The sequence below is a fragment of the Anomaloglossus baeobatrachus genome, chromosome 12 (genome assembly GCF_048569485.1).
Source record: "Anomaloglossus baeobatrachus isolate aAnoBae1 chromosome 12, aAnoBae1.hap1, whole genome shotgun sequence".
Taxonomy (NCBI): domain Eukaryota; kingdom Metazoa; phylum Chordata; class Amphibia; order Anura; family Aromobatidae; genus Anomaloglossus; species Anomaloglossus baeobatrachus.
The window spans coordinates 13,026,746-13,047,282 of NC_134364.1; the positions used below are offsets into that span (position 1 = coordinate 13,026,746).

Here is a 20,537-nt window from a genome sequence, read left to right on the forward strand (position 1 = left end):
TGTAGTACCCTATGTGTATAGTAGTATTGTCAGCCATGCTGGGGGTTGTAGTACCCTATGTGTGTAGTAGTATTGTCAGCCATGCTGGGGGTTGTAGTACCCTATGTATATAGTAGTATTGTAGGCCATGCTGGGGGTTGTAGTACCCTATGTGAATAGTAGTATTGTCAGCCATGCTGGGGGTTGTAGTACCCTATGTGTATAGTAGTATTGTCGGCCATGCTGGGGGTTGTAGTGCCCTGTGTGTATAGTAGTATTGTCGGCCATGCTGGGGGTTGTAGTGCCCTATGTGTATAGTAGCATTGTCAGCCATGCTGGGGGTTGTAGTACCCTATGTGTATAGTAGTATTGTCAGCCATGCTGGGGGTTATAGTACCCTTTGTGTATAGTAGTATTGTCGGCCATGCTGGGGGTTGTAGTACCCTATGTGTATAGTAGTATTACAGCCATGCTGGGGGTTGTAGTACCCTATGTGTATAGTAGTATTGTCAGCCATGCTGGGGGTTGTAGTACCCTATGTGTATAGTAGTATTGTCGGCCATGCTGGGGGTTGTAGTACCCTATGTGTATAGTAGTATTGTCGGCCATGCTGGGGGTTGTAGTACCCTATGTGTATAGTAGTATTGTCAGCCATGCTGGGGGTTGTAGTACCCTATGTGTATAGTAGTATTGTCGGCCATGCTGGGGGTTGTAGTACCCTATGTGTATAGTAGTATTGTCAGCCATGCTGGGGGTTATAGTACCCTGTGTGTATAGTAGTATTGTCGGCCATGCTGGGGGTTATAGTACCCTGTGTGTATAGTAGTATTGTCGGCCATGCTGGGGGTTATAGTACCCTGTGTGTATAGTAGTATTGTCGGCCATGCTGGGGGTTGTAGTACCCTATGTGTATAGTAGCATTGTCGGCCATGCTGGGGGTTGTAGTACCCTATGTGTATAGTAGCATTGTCAGCCATGCTGGGGGTTGTAGTACCCTATGTGTATAGTAGCATTGTCAGCCATGCTGGGGGTTGTAGTACCCTATGTGTATAGTTGCATTGTCAGCCATGCTGGGGGTTGTAGTGTTCTGTGTTTTCCTGCTTTCTGCTCTCACACGTGACCGTCTTCTCTGGCAGTCTCTGCGGATTCGGTGCAGCCGTCCTCTCTGCCGGAGATCAGCGGCCGCCTCATTAGTTGCCCCTTACTGTATAATTATGGAAACAGCCGAGGAGCAGGGGGTAAAGAAAAGCAATTAATTCAGCCAGCAGTGCCCCAATCAGCGCGGCCGCAGGACGCCTCGTCACCGCCGGAGCCACAAACCTTCACAATTTGTTAATTTGTAGCAATCCCTTTGGTAATTGCAGATTCTTGAGAATTTACCCTAAACACATTTTGGGGAAAATAAAGGATTAGTCTACTGCATTTCAGGCCTATATCTTCCATCCTACATTATGGGAGCAGCGCCACTCTAGTCCTCAGGCGCTGTCTGGTATTACAGCTGGATTCAGTTGACCTGACATGGCTGACCTAAATAAAGAGCTCCCTTCTTCAGGGGGCTCCCGCTGTGTTTGGACGCCCGGCTCTTACCTTTTTATTGCCTTGTAACACATAATAACCACTATGAAGAGGACGACAGCTGCCAGGATGATGAGCAGGAAATGCCACCAGGTCTCCTCCACGCAGCACTGCGGGATCTTAACTGCAAAGACAAAGGCACGCGGTCAGGGGGAAGAATATAAAGCGAGAACACGGGGACCCCCAAACTGGGCCGCAACAACTGCTGCCACTACAACTCCCAGCATGCAGGCAGAAAACCACATGACGGCAGCACACGACACATCAGCTTGCATAGGAGCTGTATACACAAACTGACATTGGGGTTCCAATATCTTATTTCAGATTTTTTTAAGTAAACAAAGGGCTGTGAATATTCTGCACGGTGCAAAGGCTTTAGGCAGGTGAAGATAAAGTGCTGCAGAGTAAGAAACGTCCAAAAATAGAAGGGTTAATAGTTTATTTTTATAAGTTACCAAAACAAAAAGTAAATTAATTAAACAAAAATGTAAATTCCCTCAGTATTCAGTGACCGCCCGTCTCCTCCATCCTCAGTATTCAGTGACCGCCCGTCTCCTCCATCCTCAGTATTCAGTGACCGCTCGTCTCCTCCATCCTCAGTATTCAGTGACCACCCGTCTCCTCCGTCCTCAGTATTCAGTGACCGCCCGTCTCCTCCATACTCAGTATTCAGTGACCGTCCGTGTCCTCCGTCCTCAGTATTCAGTGACCGCCCGTCTCCTCCGTCCTCAGTATTCAGTGACCGCTCGTCTCCTCCATCCTCAGTATTCAGTGACCGCTCGTCTCCTCCATCCTCAGTATTCAGTGACCGCCCGTCTCCTCCATACTCAGTATTCAGTGACCGCTCGTCTCCTCCATCCTCAGTATTCAGTGACCGCCCGTCTCGTCCATCCTCAGTATTCAGTGATCGCCCGTCTCCTCCATCCTCAGTATTCAGTGACCGCCCGTCTCCTCCGTCCTCAGTATTCAGTGACCGCCCGTCTCCTCCGTCCTCAGTGTTCAGTGACCGCTCGTCTCCTCCGTCCTCAGTATTCAGTGACCGTCCGTCTCCTCCATCTTCAGTATTCAGTGACAGCTCGTCTCCTTCGTCCTCAGTATTCAGTGACCGCCCGTCTCCTCCGTCCTCAGTATTCAGTGACCGCCCGTCTCCTCCATCCTCAGTATTCAGTGACCGCCCGTCTCCTCCGTCCTCAGTATTCAGTGACCGCACGTCTCCTCTATCCTCAGTATTCAGAGACCGTCCGTCTCCTCCATCCTCAGTATTCAGCGACCGCCCGTCTCCTTCATCCTCAGTATTCAGTGACCGCCCGTCTCCTCCGTCCTCAGTATTCAGTGAACGCACGTCTCCTCTATCCTCAGTATTCAGAGACCGCCCGTCTCCTCCATCCTCAGTATTCAGTGACCGCCCGTCTCCTCCATTCTCAGTATTTAGTGACTGCCCGTCTCCTCCATCCTCAGTATTCAGTGCCCACCTGTCTCCTCCGTCCTCAGTATTCAGTGACCGCCTGTCTCCTCTGTCCTCAGTATTCAGTGACCGCCCGTCTCCTCCATCATCAGTATTCAGTGATCGCCCATCTCCTTCATCCTCAGTATTCAGTGACCGCCCGTCTCCTCTGTCCTCAGTATTCAGTGATCGCCCATCTCTTTCGTCCTAGGTATTCAGTGACCGCCCGTTTCCTCCGTCCTCAGTATTCAGTGACCGCCCGTCTCCTCTATCATTTCTTCTTGGCCTCTTGTACACAGGTTATGGAGGAGCTCAGAAGGAGATTGCTCTAAATCTTGGAGACCGGACCGTGGATCTTCTGTCTCTGAGGCTTGTGTGGGTCCTTCTGTCTCTGAGGCTTGTGTGGGTCCTTCTGTCTCTGAGGCTTATGTGGATCCTTCTGTCTCTGAGGCTTGTGTGGATCCTTCTGTCTCTGAGGCTTGTGTGGATCCTTCTGTCTCTGAGGCTTGTGTGGATCCTTCTGTCTCTGAGGCTTGTGTGGATCCTTCTGTCTCTGAGGCTTGTGTGGATCCTTCTGTCTCTGAGACTTGTGTGGATCCTTCTGTCTCTGAGACTTGTGTGGATCCTTCTGTCTCTGAGGCTAGTGAGGATCCTTCTGTCTCTGAGGCTTGTGTGGATCCTTCTGTCTCTGAGGCTTGTGTGGATCCTTCTGTCTCTGAGGCTTGTGTGGATCCTTCTGTCTCTGAGGCTTGTGTGGATCCTTCTGTCTCTGAGGCTTGTGTGGATCCTTCTGTCTCTGAGGCTTGTGTGGATCCTTCTGTCTCTGAGGCTTGTGAGGATCCCTCTGTCTCTGAGGCTTGTGCGGATCCTTCTGTCTCTGAGGCTTGTGCGGATCCTTCTGTCTCTGAGGCTTGTGCGGATCCTTCTGTCTCTGAGGCTTGTGCGGATCCTTCTGTCTCTGAGGCTTGTGCAGATCCTTCTGTCTCTGAGGCTTGTGTGGATCCTTCTGTCTCTGAGGCTTGTGCGGATCCTTCTGTCTCCTGATTCCAGTCTGGATGATGTGAGATCAGGGCTCTGTGGGATCAGCACCTTCAGGGCTCCTTGTTTTTATTGACATCGGCTGGATGTTGGGGGTCGTTGTCCAGCTGAAGAATAAATTTGGAGCCGATCAGTTTACATGACGGAGAAGAACCTGCCATGATTTTTCAGCAGTGAAGGCACCAACATATGGAAGACACTGAGAACACCGTTAGTGGCCAGTGAGACGATGCAGCAGATGACACATCATGTTACTTTCCTTCAAAAATCCGTAGCTATCCAGTGTAAAGAAGAGGGAGGAGGTCCCCGACAGCTGAGAGCTGAGGAGATTTACACTTATCTTTTCCTCATTCTCTTTGTATTTTGTTAATTGATACAAATAAACAATCTATGTATGGAGCTCCTTACTCTCCGCCATTGTTTCCTCACCTGCCTAGAACATTTGCACAGCACTGTATGATGTGTGTTGTGGAACAGCTCTCAGATAGTGGGGTCCGGGGTCCGGAGCCGTCATATTTTACGCTGCCCGACCTTGTCAGATGAACATATTTATGTTATATTGGAGCCGTAGTGTAACAGCAGATATCGATCCGGAGTTCTGAGCAAAGACAAAATATGTGACAGGAGCTAATGATAATGAATGGCAGAGCTGCGGCAGAGGACAGTTCCACATACGGGCCTCTCCCGACGTCACCACGTTCAGCTTTAAGGCCCTGTGCGCACGCTGCAGATTTACAGCGGATTTTACCACGGATTTGCCGCAGAAAATATGTCTAACATTTTTGCAGTCACTCTCCAGCAAAACCTATGGGTATAAAAAAAATGCTGTGCGCACACTGTGTATTTTTATACCTGCGGAATTAATGTGCATGTCACTGCGGCAAATCCGCGGCAAATCCGCATGCGGATTTCGTTACGGTTTTAGTGCATTTTTTACCGCAGGTGCAAGATTCTTTAAGAATGCCCAGATTTTCCTTGAGAAAAAGACAATTTCTAGTGCGCATGGCCTTAAAGAGTTTTTAGTGCTCCGTATTTTCCTTGTGTCAGTAATGCAGCGTTACAGTTACAGCACAGGGGACCCTGCTGCTTTATTACTCAGCGGAGACTGCGGCTCCTGGTTCAAATCCGCACAATGTCATTGTCTCTTGTTTCTACGCTGAGGTTTCTGTGCAGATTTTTCCCATTAGGGCTGCTTCTCACTTGCGAGTTTCTCGCAGTAGAGCAATATGAGAAAAACTCGCATTGGAATCGGACACATGTTAGTCAATGATTCAGCTCGCATCTGCGATTTTATTCTCAGTCCAAATCGGACTGAGCATGCTGCTTTTTTGCGAGTTTCTACTGCGAGTCTCTCCAATGCAAGTCTATGGGAGCGTGTAAATAATCGGATGTCACGGGACGGCACTCACCATCCTAGTGACATGCGATTTTCTAAATACATTTCTCGCATGTTTCCTAAAACACTGGAAACGAGCGATGTCTCACAATGTCTGTCAATCCCTATTCTCTGTCAGTCGGTCTCTCCCTCTCGGTCTCTATTCTCTCTCTCTGTCGGTCGTCACTATCTCTGTCCCTCTCTCACAGTCTGTCGGTCATTTTCCCCTCCTCTCTCATACTCACCGATCCCCGATCCCCGGTGCGGAGCTGCACGGCGTTCACACTGCTCCGGCGGCTTTTACTATTTTGAAAAAGCCGGCCGCTCATTAAACAATCTCGTATTCCCTGCTTTCCCCGCCCACAGGCGCCTATGATTGGTTGCAGTGAGACACGCCCCCACGCTGAGTGACAGGTGTCTCCCTGCACCCAATCACAGCAGCCGGTGGGCGTGTCTATACTGTGCAGTGAAATAAATAATTAAATGATTAAAAAAAAGGCGTGCGGTCCCCCCCCAATTTTATTACCAGCCAGATAAAGCCATACGGCTGAAGGCTGGTATTCTCAGGATGGGGAGCTCCACGTTATGGGGAGCCCCCCAGCCTAACAATATCAGCCAGCAGCTGCCCAGAATTGCCGCATACATTAGATGCGACAGTTCTGGGACTGTACCTGGGTCTTCCCGAGTTGCCCTGGTGCATTAGCAAATCGGGGTAATAAGGAGTTAATGGCAGCCCATAGCTGCCACTAAATCCTATATTAATCATGTCAGTCGTCTCCCCGGGACACCTTCCATGATTAATCTGTAAGTTACAGTAAATAAACGCACACACACACACACACACATCTGAAAAAATCATTTATTAGAAATAAAAAACACTAACAAATTCCCTCATTATCACCAATGTAATAAGCCCCAAAAAGCCCTCCATGTCCGGCGTAAATCAGGATGGTCCAGCGTCGCTTTCAGCTCTGCTGCATGAAGGTGACCGGAGCTGCAGAAGACACCGCCGCACCTGTCAGCTCCACGCAGCAAATGAAGAGAGCCGCACGATCAGCTGTGCTGTCACTGAGGTTAATCGCGGCCACCGCTGGATCCAGTGGCGGCCACCGGGTAACCTCAGTGACAGCACAGCTGATCGCGATACTCACCTCAGTTGCTGCGTGGAGCTGACAGGAGCGCCGGTGTATTCTTCAGCTCCGGTCACCTTCATGCAGCAGAGCTGGAAGCGACGCTGGACCATCCTGAATTACGCCGGACATGGAGGGCTTTTTGGGGCTTATTAAATTGGTGATGAGGGAATTTGTTAATGTTTTTTATTTCTAATAAAGGATTTTTTCGGGTGGGTGTGTTTATTTACTGTCACTTACAGATTAATCATGGAAGGTATCTCGTGGAGACGCCTGACATGATTAATTTAGGATTTAGTGGCAGCTATGGGCTGCCATTAACTCCTTATTACCCTGATTTGCCAACGCACCAGGGCAAATCGGGAAGAGCCGGGTACAGTCCCAGAACTGTCGCATCTAATGTATGCGGCAATTCTGGGCGGCTGTTGGCTGATATTGTTAGGCTGGGGGGCTCCCCATAACGTGGGGCTCCCCATCCTGAGAATACCAGCCTTCAGCCGTATGGCTTTATCTGGCTGGTATTAAAATTGGGGGGGACTGCACGCCAGTTTTTTTAATTATTTAATTATATATTTCACCGCACAGTATAGACACGCCCACCGGCTGCTGTGATTGGGTGCAGTGTGACACCTGTCACTCAGCGTGGGGGCGTGTCTCACTGCAACCAATCATAGGCACCGGTGGGCAGGGAAAGCAGGGAATACGAGATTGTTTAATGAGCGGCCGGCTTTTTCAAAATAGTAAAAGCCGCCGGAGCAGTGTGAACGCCGTGCAGCGCCGGGGATCGGGGATCGGTGAGTATGAGAGAGGGGGCTGCTCAATTCAGTTACTCAGGAGTTTAGCGGTCACTGGTGAGTCCTTCACGGGTGACCGCTAATCAGGACGCAACACAGACAGAGCCGCGGGATGACAATGAAGTCGGGTGAAGTTCACCCGAGTTCATTCTGATCGTGCGGCTCTGTCTGTGGCTGCTGTCAGCGGCCATGTAGCAGAGCTGAATGGCAGATGACATAGTAAAAAATACGCATTACACACGCATTACACACGCTAGTAAAATCATTAATTTATTCAGAAAAAAGTATCGCACTTGCGTTGCACTCGGACCTAACGTGAACTAAAATCAGCCGAGTTTTTTTCAGCCAACTCGGACCGATTTTACTCGCATAGATGTGTTTCCAGCTTTTAGATGCAGAAAATCCACTGGTAACAAGGCAAGTAATCTGCTAAGAATGTCAATAAAGCTTTGTCAAAGACAAATACCAAGAAGTATCAAAAACAAAGTATCTTCATTCAAAGCAACAAAACAAACAAAGACAAGAAACCGCAGCATCAAGAACACAAGCAACCGAACTCATCAAGGGAATGTATCCTCTGTACACCGTCACAAAGGCTGACTGCAGGACAGGACTACACGCTATTAGGGTATGTGCGCACGTTGCGTACTAGCCCAGCACCGAAAAGGTGCGCTTCAGAGCGCAGCTGAAAAGCTCCGTTATGAAGCGCATGGTGCCGGCGAGAACGTGCGCTCTGCCTGCAGCTCCTGCCATAGACAGAGCAGGAGCTGCCGGCAAAGCGCACGGAAGAAGTGACATGTCACTTCTTTTTGCGCAGAGCTTCGGCAGTAGCCGAAGCGCTGCGCTCTGAGACGCCACGTGCGCACGGCTCCATAGACTGTGCAGGGGACGCAGGACGCATGCAGTTACGCTGCGCTGCAAAGCGCAGCGTAACTGCATGAATTTACGCAATGTGCGCACATAGCCTTAGGGTAGTCCGCACGCTGCGTTCTTGATTTGACAAAAAAGCACCCTTTGGCAGACTTCACAACTGTAAACACTGCATTTGACAAAAAAAAACACGGTAAAAACGCATGCATTTTCGATGCGTTTTTGTCAGTGCGTTTTTTAAAGGGAACCTGTCACCAGTTTTTTCGCTATTAAACTAAAAGTATCCCCTTCTGCAGCTCCTGGGCTGCATTATATGAAGGTGCACGTTGTTGCTGACCCCCTTGCAGACCCCAAAAAGAACTTTATAAAATCTCACCGTTTCCTATGCAAATAAGTTGTGTTGGCCAGATGGGCGGGCTCTATTTTGGCTCCTGTGCCCCCTCCTGCCGCTGTTCGCCATCCCCCTGTCATGATTTACATGGATGGTGACACCCCAGTCATCGTCCATGCTGCTGGCGACGTCTCGCGCAGTTTGCTGTGCCCCTATCGCTTGCTTGAGCAGATAGTTTCCCTCGCTGTGGTGATGTATTTGCGCACCCGCCCATAATCTCACACCTATGCAAATACATCACCGGTGCGACTGAAGGAAACTTTCTGCTCAGGCCCACGATAGGGGCCTGCGTGAGACTTCGCCAGCAGCATGGACAATGAAGGTGCTTTGTAGAATGCAGCCCAGGAGCTGCAGAAGGTGATACTTTTGGTTTAATAGGGAAAAAACTGGTGACAGGTCCCCTTTAAAGGAGAAATAAAATATGACAGAATAGGATAATTGATAGACAGCTAGAATACATAGATAGAGAGAAAGAACATATAGAATAGGTAGAACAAACATAGAAATAATAAGAAAGAACATATAGAATAGGTAGAACAAACATATAGAAATAATAAGAAAGAACATATAGAATAAATAGAAAAAAATAACAGAATAGCTCTATAGATAGAGGGATAGCTAGCTTGGACAGCTGCTTTTTTTTATTTTTTTTTGGTAAGAAAATGACATAGGGCCCCCCCCCATTTTTCATATCCAGCACAGGAACAGCAGCAGCTCCCGGCTGCAGCCCTCAGCTGTGTGCTGTACCTTAGCTGGTTATGAAAAATAGAGGGGATCCCACGCTTTTATTTTTAAATTATTTGATTTAAAAAAAAAAAAAATGACGTGGGGTCCCCTCATTTTTCTGAAACCAGCCAAGGTGCAGCAGATAATTATCGTTGTTTGGCCCTTTCCAGCCTAAAAATAGAAGCCCACTGCCGCCCCAGAAGTGGCACATCCATAAGATGCGCCAATTCTGGCTGGCACTGGACCCGGCTCTTCCCGTTGCCCTAGTGCGGTGATAATCAGGGTAATAAGCAGTTAATGGCAGCCTACAGTAGCCACTAAGTCCTAGATTAGTGATGGCAGTCATCTATGAGACCCCGCCCCATCATTAGTCTGGAAGTGAAAGTAAATAAACACATACACCCCCAAAATGCTTTATTTGGAATAAAATACAAAAAACACCCTCTTTCACCATTTTATTAACCCATAAACACCCCTGTAGGACTGAAGTAATCCACACGAAGTCCCATGGCGATTCAGCTCTGCTACATCTATTTCCTGTCACATCCAGCACTATAGAGCATGACTGCCCACTGACAGCAGACAGAGCAGTGTGATGAGGATCAACTCGGGGGAACCTCTGACGTCAGTGCCGCGACACAGGCAGAGCCCGCAGCTGTGATGTCAGAGGTTCACTCAAGTTCATTCTCATCATGCGGCTCTGCCTCTGCGTCACGGCCTGATTTGCGGTCACAGGTGAAGGACTCCAGCTGTGAACGGAAATCACCTGAGTGACGTCACCACTGATAGCACGACTCACTTCAGATGCTGCATAGAATTCACAACGAGCTCGCTGTGAGTGTCAGATGTAGCAGTGCTGGAAGCGTTGTGGGACCTTGTGTGGATTAAATCGGACCTGGAGGGGTGTTTGGGGGGTTAATAAAGTGGTGAAAGAGGGGGCTTTTTTGCCTTTTATTTCAAATAAAGGATTCTTGGGTGTTCGTGTTTATTTACTTTCACTTACAGATTAGTGATGGGGGTGTCTCATAGACGCCTGCCATTACTAAACTAGAGCTTATTGGCTGCTATGGGCTGCCATTAACTCCTTATTACCCTGATTGCCACCGCACCAGGGCATTTGGGATGAGCCGGGTAAAGTCCCGGGACTGTCGCATCTAATGGATGACTACGGGTGACAGGTGACTACAATTACTCTCTGTTATCAGCCAATACTGGGGAGCAGTTGCAGCAGGCTCCATGGCTGTAGCCGGCACATGATAGGACAATGTGATGGGACACCGGAGCTGACATCATCGGGTTTTGATTTATTTTTGGCTCAGAGTTGATTAAACCGGCGTTGGGCAAGTTGTGGACGACCGCTTTAATTGTTGGGGGGGGGTTTCCTCAGGTTTATATGAACCTTCTACTAAAATAAGAGTTTATAAAGAAACTTTCCTGGCGTTGAAGGTGATTGTGTTGTTTCTATTCCCTCCATGTCCACAGCAGATAAAAGAAGCAATCATCCTCTGAAATGAAGCTGAGCCGTAGCCTGTAGGTAGGAGATGCTATCCTCATTGATTACACGGCTATCAGAGAGGGAATCTCCCACCGCAGCTTATTCCTTATCTCTATGAGCCGCAGTCGAGCAGAATTCCGAAAACTTTTATTGTTCTGGAATATTCCGATTAAAGGAGACGACCCCAATAACTGTCTGCGGATAATTGTACAGCTCCACATTAATCTGCATCTTCCTATATCAGTGACCACTATTTCAGTACATGCAGGTATGTAAAGCTGCAAAAATGTCATATGCTGTACAGTGCACTGCTTTTCTACAATGCACAGACTTGTTTTAGGCTCCTCCCGCTCATCATCAATCTTATAGCTTCCCATTATAGTGCAGCTTTTGTGTATGGGTGACCACATACAGCTCTAGAAGGTAAAGCAGCAACAGGAAAGTCATCTGCTGCACTGTACACTGCCTTGCACATTGCACAGACTTGTTTAAGCACCTCCCATTCATTCTTAATCATATTGCTCCACATTACATTGCAGGCTAAGGTGCTATTATTTGGTATGGGTGATCATCTGCAGCTTTGTAAGGTAAAAAGGAGACAGGAAGTTCTACTTGCTGTACAGTACACTGCCTTTTTGCAATGCACAGACTTGTTTATGCAACTCCCACTCATTTTTAATCATACTACTACACATTATATTGCAGGCTAAGGTGCTATTATTTGGTATGGGTGATCATCTACAGCTTTGTAAAGTGGAGACATGAATTTCTACTTTCTGTAGAGTACACTGCTTTTCCATGATGCACAGACTTGTTTACGCTCCTCCCATTCATTTTTAATCATACTTCTCCATATTACATTGCAGGCTAAGGTGCTACATGGCATGGGTGATCACCTGCAGCTTTGTAAGGTAAAGAGGAGACAGGAAGTTCTACTTGCTGTACAGTACACTGCCTTTTCACAATGCACAGACTTGTTTATGCACCTCCCACTCATTCTTAATCATACTACTCCACATTACATTGCAGGCTAAGGTGCTATTTGGTATGGGTGAACATCTGCAGCTTTGTAAGGTAAAAAGGAGATAGGAAGTTCTACTTGCTGTACAGTACACTGCCTTTTCACAATGCACAGACTTGTTTATGCACCTCCCACTCATTTTTAATCATACTACTACACATTATATTGCAGGCTAAGGTGCTATTATTTGGTATGGGTGATCATCTACAGCTTTGTAAAGTGGAGACATGAAGTTCTACTTGCTGTAGAGTACACTGCTTTTCCATGATGCACAGACTTGTTTATGCTCCTCCCATTCATTTTTAATCATACTTCTCCATATTACATTGCAGGCTAAGGTGCTACATGGCATGGGTGATCACCTGCACCTTTGTGAGGTAAAGAGGAGACAGGAAGTTCTACTTGCTGTACAGTACACTGCCTTTTCACAATGCACAGACTTGTTTAAGCACCTCCCATTCATATTCATTTGTGCATTTTGAAGATAACAAAAACCCTTCAATGTATCTAAAAACCTGATAGACTTGAACGGATATTTCCCTGCACCATAAATCTCTAAATATAACTCAGCCAACAGCGGAACGAAAACGAATTTCTAAAAGCAGCGGTTGTTAATTAGGCCAGATTCATGTCAACCGCGGCAGATAATCCGTGTTTTCTCCTTCTACACAATTAACAATTATTCTAAAGATTAAATGTAGCACAATTTAATCATGACGGAGTCGCGCTAATGATCTGCAGGACTGCGCAAGCCACAAGATGGCGTTAATGACAGCGGCAAGATAATCGCATTATCATGGCTCCGCCGCAGTATTTATAGGGTCGCTGGGTGTATTCTATTAAGGAAATGGGCCAAATTCTCCATTGTTTCCTGCAGCTATTTATAGTGCAGCTTAAGATTGTTTCCACTTTATTAAATACACAGAACGACCATCCATCAGACGACGACGAAACAAGCAGCGGATCACGATGAGCCTCAGAAACGTGCGCACCCGTCATCTCACACGTTTGCTCTGTCTATAAATACTAGTGAACTAAAAACAAAATTCCTGCTTCCGACCCCTACAAAGCAACTCCCTCCAATGTCCAAAGGCATCACAGAGGTCTGAAAATGTACATGGGGGGAACATAGACGTAACAAATGAATGTGGATGACCACAGGGACTGTGTACATACATTACATTACTGATCCTGAGTGACCTCCTGTATTATACTCCAGAGCTGCACTCACTATTCTGCTGGTGCAGTCACTATGTACATACATTACATTACTGATCCTGAGTTACCTCCTGTATTATACTCCAGAGCTGCACTCACTATTCTGCTGGTGCAGTCACTGTGTACATACATTACATTACTGATCCTGAGTTACCTCCTGTATTATACTCCAGAGCTGCACTCACTATTCTGCTGGTGCAGTCACTGTGTACATGCATTACATTACTGATCCTGAGTGACCTCCTGTATTATACTCCAGAGCTGCATTCACTATTCTGCTGGTGCAGTCACTGTGTACATACATTACATTACTGATCCTGAGTTATCTCCTGTATTATACTCCAGAGCTGCACTCACTATTCTGCTGGTGCAGTCACTGTGTACATATATTACATTACTGATCCTGAGTTACCTCCTGTATTGTACTCCAGAGCTGTACTCACTATTCTGCTAGTGCAGTCACTGTGTACATACATTACATTACGGATCCTGAGTTACCTCCTGTATTATACTCCAGAGCTGCACTCCCTATTCTGCTGGTGCAGTCACTGTGTACATACATTACATTACTGATCCTGAGTTACCTCCTGTATTATACTCCAGAGCTGCACTCCCTATTCTGCTAGTGCAGTCACTGTGTACATACATTACGGATCCTGAGTGACCTCCTGTATTATACTCCAGAGCTGCATTCACTATTCTGCTGGTGCAGTCACTGTGTACATACATTACATTACTGATCCTGAGTTACATCCTGTATTATACTCCAGAGCTGCGCTCACTATTCTGCTGGTGCAGTCACTGTGTACATACATTACTGATCCTGAGTTACCTCCTGTAGTATACTCCAGAGCTGCACTCACTATTCTGCTGGTGCAGTCACTGTGTACATACAGTACATTACTGATCCGGAGTTACCTGATGTATTATACTCCAGAGCTGCACTCACTATTCTGCTGGTGCAGTCACTGTGTACATACAGTACATTACTGATCCGGAGTTACCTGATGTATTATACTCCAGAGCTGCACTCACTATTCTGCTGGTACAGTCACTGTGTACATACAGTACATTACTGATCCGGAATTACCTGATGTATTATACTCCAGAGCTGCACTCACTATTCTGCTGGTGCAGTCACTGTGTACATACAGTACATTACTGATCCTGAGTTACCTCCTGTATTATATTCCAGGGCTGCACTCACTATTCTGCTGGTGCAGTCATTGTGTACATACAGTACATTACTGATCCTGAGTTACCTCCTGTATTATACTCCAGAGCTGCACTCAGTATTCTGCTGGTGCAGTCACTGTGTACAAACAGTACATTACTGATCCGGAGTTACCTGGTGTATTATACTCCAGAGCTGCACTCTCTATTCTGCTGGAGCAGTCACTGTGTACATACATTACATTACTGATCCTGAGTTACCTCCTGTATTATCCTCCAGAGCTGCCCTCACTATTCTGCTGGTGCAGTCACTGTGTACATACATTACATTACTAATCCTGAGTTACCTCCTGTATTATACTCCAGAGCTGCCCTCACTATTCTGCTGGTGCAGTCACTGTGTACATACAGTACATTACTGATCCGGAGTTACCTGATGTATTATACTCCAGAGCTGCAGTTCTGCTCCATGTGATTGCACATAATACCATGTCATACACCCCTAGTTGGACATCACTTGTGTGTTCAGTCTGATATGAAGATGTCGGTTCTTTACCGTGTCCATCACCTGAGCATTAGGGCTGCTTCTCACTTGTGAGTTTCTCGCACCATTTGTCTCAATGATTTCCTATGGAAGCGTGTTTAAAGAAGGATCACACACGCACATCAGCGTTCCTATTTGCGAGTGTGGCAGGAACTTTGCTCATTCATTATTCAACAGATGATTGTGACATCACATTTCCAAAGGTTAATTAAATGACACGTGTAATCTCTTTTAGCTAATTAAGATGTTGCAGGAAACTAGCATCGCAAACGCGACACACGCGCGAGCAAAAAGGATCGCACTTGCGTTGAAATCGGTCCTAACGTGAACTAAAATCAGCCGAGTTTTTTTCAGCCCAGTCGGACCGATTTTACTCGCATAGATGTGTTTCCAGCCTTATGCAGACACTGAACATGCAGGGATGAGATTTCAGCTCTTCTGTGAGTGTAATGCAGACATTCAGGACACGGTGAATTATCCAGGATGAACAGTGGAATATCTGCTGCGATATATCAGCATCTTCGGGTTCAGGATCTGTGAGATCTGCAGAATGTTCCTTAATTCTAGAACATCTTGTGCTGAGCGATTCCATCCACACACGCTCGGTGTGAACCACGGCCAGCGGCAGCTTCTCAGAAATGGCCGGGTTTCGGGAGACCTCATAAATTGTTCTTTGCCTGTTGCAAGCAGAACATTAATTTGGAGGAAAGTGGAGGCGTCTTTTGCAGTAATGCACACTCCATGTCTCGCAGATCTGAAGCCGCTTCCTGCAGCAGCGAGGCCTCGAGTGATAACCCCGCAGCCGCAGGAGCACATGAAAGAAGCCGGATTCACAGCGCTACATTAATAAAAACGACCGCACTGCATTAATGAGGCGTGTATGGTCTGCAGTCTGAACCGCCTGTCATTGGGCTTATCTGCTCCCGGAAAAGCTGGGTATTAGGACTCCGGGGCATCTGATGGAAACAAATTAGGAAAGTGGGGCAAGGGGATCTCTACATAATAATCTAAGGATGGGGAAGACGGGGTCCATTCTATAAGGATCGTGCACGTGCGGCCACCCATACCACAAGCTGTAGTTTAGTGTGATGCTGCCTGATTGTGAGGCACCTAAACAAGTCTGTGCACTGTAAAAAAAAGCAGTATAAGGCCCCCTTCACACGTCCGTGAAAAACACGCACGTGTGTTACGGGCCGTTTTTCGGGTCCGTGTCCCGTTTTTGTGTCCGTTTTTATGGTCCGTGTGGCACCTGTGTGAATTGCGTATGCTAGCCGTGTTTGTGTGCAGAACGTCCGTGTGTGCGTGTGGAATTAACGTGTATGTGTACGTGTAATGTCCGTGTGTAATGTCCGTGTGTGTGATGCACAATGTCGTTTATAAATGTCGGCTGACAGCAGACAGAGTTGCGCGATGAGAATGAACTCGGGTGAACTTCACCCAACTTCATCCTCATACCGCGGCTCTGTCTGTGTCGAGTACTGATTAGCGGTCACCTGTGAAGGATTCACCGGTGACCGCTAATCCCCCGATTGACTGAAGTGTCCCCCCCTCTCTCATACTCACCGATCCCCGATCACCGGCGCTGCACGGCATTCACACGGCTGCGGCGGCTTTTACTATTTTGAAAAAGCCGGCCGCTCATTAAACAATCTCCTATTCCCTGCTTTCCCCGCCCACCGGCGCCTATGATTGGTTACAGTGAGACACGCCCCTACGCTGAGTGACAGGTGTCACACTGCACCCAATCACAGCAGCCGGTGGGCGTGTCTATACTGTGCAGTAAAATAAATAAATAATTAAAAAAAAACGGCGTGCGGTTCCCCCCAATTTAAAAGCCAGCCAGATAAAGCCATACGGCTGAAGGCTGGTATTCTCAGGATGGGGAGCTCCACGTTATGGGGAGCCCCCCACCCTAACAATATCAGTCAGCAGCCGCCCAGAATTGCCGCATACATTATATGCGACAGTTCTGGGGCTGTACCCGGCTCTTCCCGATTTGCCCTGGTGCCGTTGGCAAATCGGGGTAATAAGGAGTTATTGGCAGCCCATAGCTGCCAATAAGTCCTAGATTAATCATGTCAGGCGTCTATGAGACACCTTCCATGATTAATCTGTAAGTTACAGTAAAAAAAACACACACACCCGAAAAAATCCTTTATTTGAAATAAAAAACACACACAAATTCCCTCATTACCAATTTATTAACCCCGACAAACCCTCCATGTCCGGCGTACTCCACGGACCTCCAGCGTCGCGTCCAGCTCTGCTGCATGGAGGTGACAGGAGCTGCAGAATACACCGCCGCTACGGTCACCTCCACGCAGCTAATGAGGTGAGTAGCGCGATCAGCTGCTGTCAGTCAGGTAACTCGCGGCCACCGCTGGATCCAGCGGTGGCCGCGGGTAACCTCAGTGACAGCAGCTGATCGCGCTACTCACCTCATTTGCTGTGTGGAGGTGACCGGAGCGGCGGTGTCTTCTGCTGCTCCTGTCACCTCCATGCAGCAGAGCTGGACGCGACGCTGGAGGTCCGTGGAGTACGCCGGACATGGAGGGTTTGTCGGGGTTAATAAATTGGTAATGAGGGAATTTGTGTGTGTTTTTTATTTCAAATAAAGGATTTTTTCGGGTGTGTGTGTTTATTTAGTGTAATTTACAGATTAATCATGGAAGGTGTCTCATAGACGCCTGACATGATTAATCTAGGACTTATTGGCAGCTATGGGCTGCCAATAACTCCTTATTACCCCGATTTGCCAACGGCACCAGGGCAAATCGGGAAGAGCCGGGTACAGCCCCAGAACTGTCGCATATAATGTATGCGGCAATTCTGGGCGGCTGCTGACTGATATTGTTAGGGTGGGGGGCTCCCCATAACGTGGAGCTCCCCATCCTGAGAATACCAGCCTTCAGCCGTATGGCTTTATCTGGCTGGCTTTTAAATTGGGGGGAACCGCACGCCGTTTTTTTTTAATTATTTATTTATTTATTTTACTGCACAGTATAGACACGCCCACCGGCTGCTGTGATTGGGTGCAGTGTGACACCTGTCACTCAGCGTGGGGGCGTGTCTCACTGCAACCAATCATAGGCGCCGGTGGGCGGGGAAAGCAGGGAATACGAGATTGTTTAATGGGCGGCCGGCTTTTTCAAAATAGTAAAAGCCGCCGGAGCAGTGTGAATGCCGTGCAGCGCTGCGCCGGAGATCGGGGAACGGTAAGTATGAGAGAGGGGGGGAAACTGACCGACAGACTGTGAGAGAGGGACAGACAGACAGAGAGACCGACAGAGAGACTGACCGACGGACTCAGGGAGATTGACCGACATACACAGAAATAGAAAGAATAGCCGACATCACTAGAAATAAAAACACCAAACGGACACGGACTATAGGTATATGCATACGTGTTTACTAACGTGTGTGCACATACCCATAGACTTTCATTGTGTCCACGTGTGCGTGCTCCGTGCAGATAACGGACATGCATCCGTGCCAAACGCAAACACATACGGATCACGGACACGCACACACGGACATAATGAAATAACGGACGTGTGACCACAATCATAGATTAACATTGGTGCACGTTTGGCCGTGTCTCCGGTATATACGGAAACGGACCAAACACGCACGTGTATCACGGACGTGTGAAGGGGGCCTTACATAGTTGCATGTGGTCACGTTGGGGAACCATAGACTGCAGTATAATGCGAAGCTGCATGACTGAGGATGAGTGGGAGGCGGCTAAACAAGTCAGTGCATCGTGGTAAGGCAGTGTACTGTATAGCAGATGAATTTTGGTCCTTTATGTAGCCGCGTGGAGCTGGCCATGTCCACTTTTATCCATTTGCTGTACTTGTCATAGAGGGGTTGGCTTCTAATTTTTTGGTCACTGAACACTCCATACGTAAAGAACATATGTTCCCCAAAATCACAATATCATCAGTCTGACCTAACAGCAGTTTCCCAAAATCTCAGTATAATAATAATAATTTTATTCATTTATATAGCGCTATTAATTCCTCAGCGCTTTACATACATCAGGAACACTGTCCCCATTGGAGCTCACAATCTAGAGTACCTATCTGTATGTCTTTGGAGTGTGGGAAGAAACCGGAGAACCCGGAGGAAACCCACGCAAACACGGGGAGAACATACAAACTCCTTGCAGATGGTGTCCTTGGTGGGATTTGAACCCAGGACCCCAAGACCTACAAGACTGCAGTGCTAACCACTGAGCCACTACAAGACTGCAGTGCTAACCACTGAGCCACCACAAGACTGCAGTGCTAACCACTGAGCCACCACAAGACTACAGTGCTAACCACTGAGCCACCACAAGACTACAGTGCTAACCACTGAGCCACCACAAGACTACAGTGCTAACCACTGAGCCACCACAAGACTGCAGTGCTAACCACTGAGCCACCACAAGACTGCAGTGCTAACCACTGAGCCACCACAAGACTACAGTGCTAACCACTGTGCCACCGTACCCAACAACTCAATGTATCTGTAGACTGAGACAATACCATAAGATGGAACCCAATAGTTACAGTTTCTAAAGATGCTGCACCTCTCCTTTCAGACTCGTTTATAAAGTTTGGCTCTAAAAAGCCTGACCCCGTGACCCTCGCTCCGTGCTTTGGGGTTTTCAGCTGCAAAGTGCACCCCGGTGAGTGGAGAGGAATCTGCATGAAGTTAAATGTGTCATGCAACAGAATGTTTGGTGCAAATTCAGGTTTTAAAAGTAGAAAACTAATTCCACAAGTCACCATGACCGGTGTGATACAAAGTATTGATAACGGGGGCGCTGCAGTGAGCTGCGCCAAACGCCTAAAGAATATGGCGGATCCTTCAGCTGCTGTGCAACACTGGAAGAAATGTTCTGCGCTCAGCTGTGTGGGGTAACCTTGATTTGTTAAGATTTACCCACTTTTCAAAAAGTTGGGCTATGTTCTGACCGTGTGGTATTCCTCTGTTCTCGAGCAGGTCCCTCCCGAAATGCTAAAAGATTTGTCTCATTTATATGTTTAGATAAACAACTGCTGAGCAGTTTTCAAAGACAACAAAAGTCCAAGGATAAGTTTACACGTCCCGTGGTCATCCGTTACAATGGATCTGTTGGGAAACTGATTTCTGCCGGATCCGGTTTTTTTTAATATGGGAGTCTATGGAGAACAGATCCGTTAAGTGATCGCTATTTAAGTCATCGCTATTTACCCATCCATTGTGCATACATTTGTAACAGATCTGTTGTTTTCTTAACAGATCCGTTACAAATGGACGACAAATAGTAAAGCATTAACGGATCCATTACAAATAGACGATAAATAGCAATGTGTTAACAGATTCGTTACAAATAGACGATAAATAGCAAAGCATTAACGGATCCGTTACAAATAGACGATAAATAGCAATGTGTTAACGGATCCATTACAAATGGAGGATAAATAGCAATGTGTTAACAGATCCATTACAAATGGAGGATAAATAGCAATGTGTTAACGGATCCGTTACAAATGGAGGATAAATAGCAATGTGTTAACGGATCCGTTACAAATGGAGGATAAATAGCAATGTGTTAACGGATCCATTACAAATGGACGACAAATAGCAAAGCATTAACGAATCCATTACAAATAGACGATAATTAGCAATGTGTTAACAGATTCGTTACAAATGGAGGATAAATAGCAATGTGTTAACGGATCCATTACAAATGGACAATAAATAGCAATGTGTTAACGGATCCATTACAAAT

General features: G+C 47.1%; 1 protein-coding gene across 3 annotated transcripts in view; it reads right to left on the reverse strand.

Annotated features, from left to right (window-relative positions):
- Nucleotides 1–20,537, reverse strand: part of PRIMA1 (proline rich membrane anchor 1) — a 54,918-nt gene that overhangs the window by 15,892 nt on the left and 18,489 nt on the right. For all 3 annotated transcript variants that reach the window (XM_075330799.1, XM_075330800.1, XM_075330801.1), the window contains exon 4: nt 1,567–1,678. In XM_075330799.1, the coding sequence (XP_075186914.1) occupies nt 1,567–1,678 (112 nt within the window). The remainder of the gene's footprint in view (nt 1–1,566; nt 1,679–20,537) is intronic.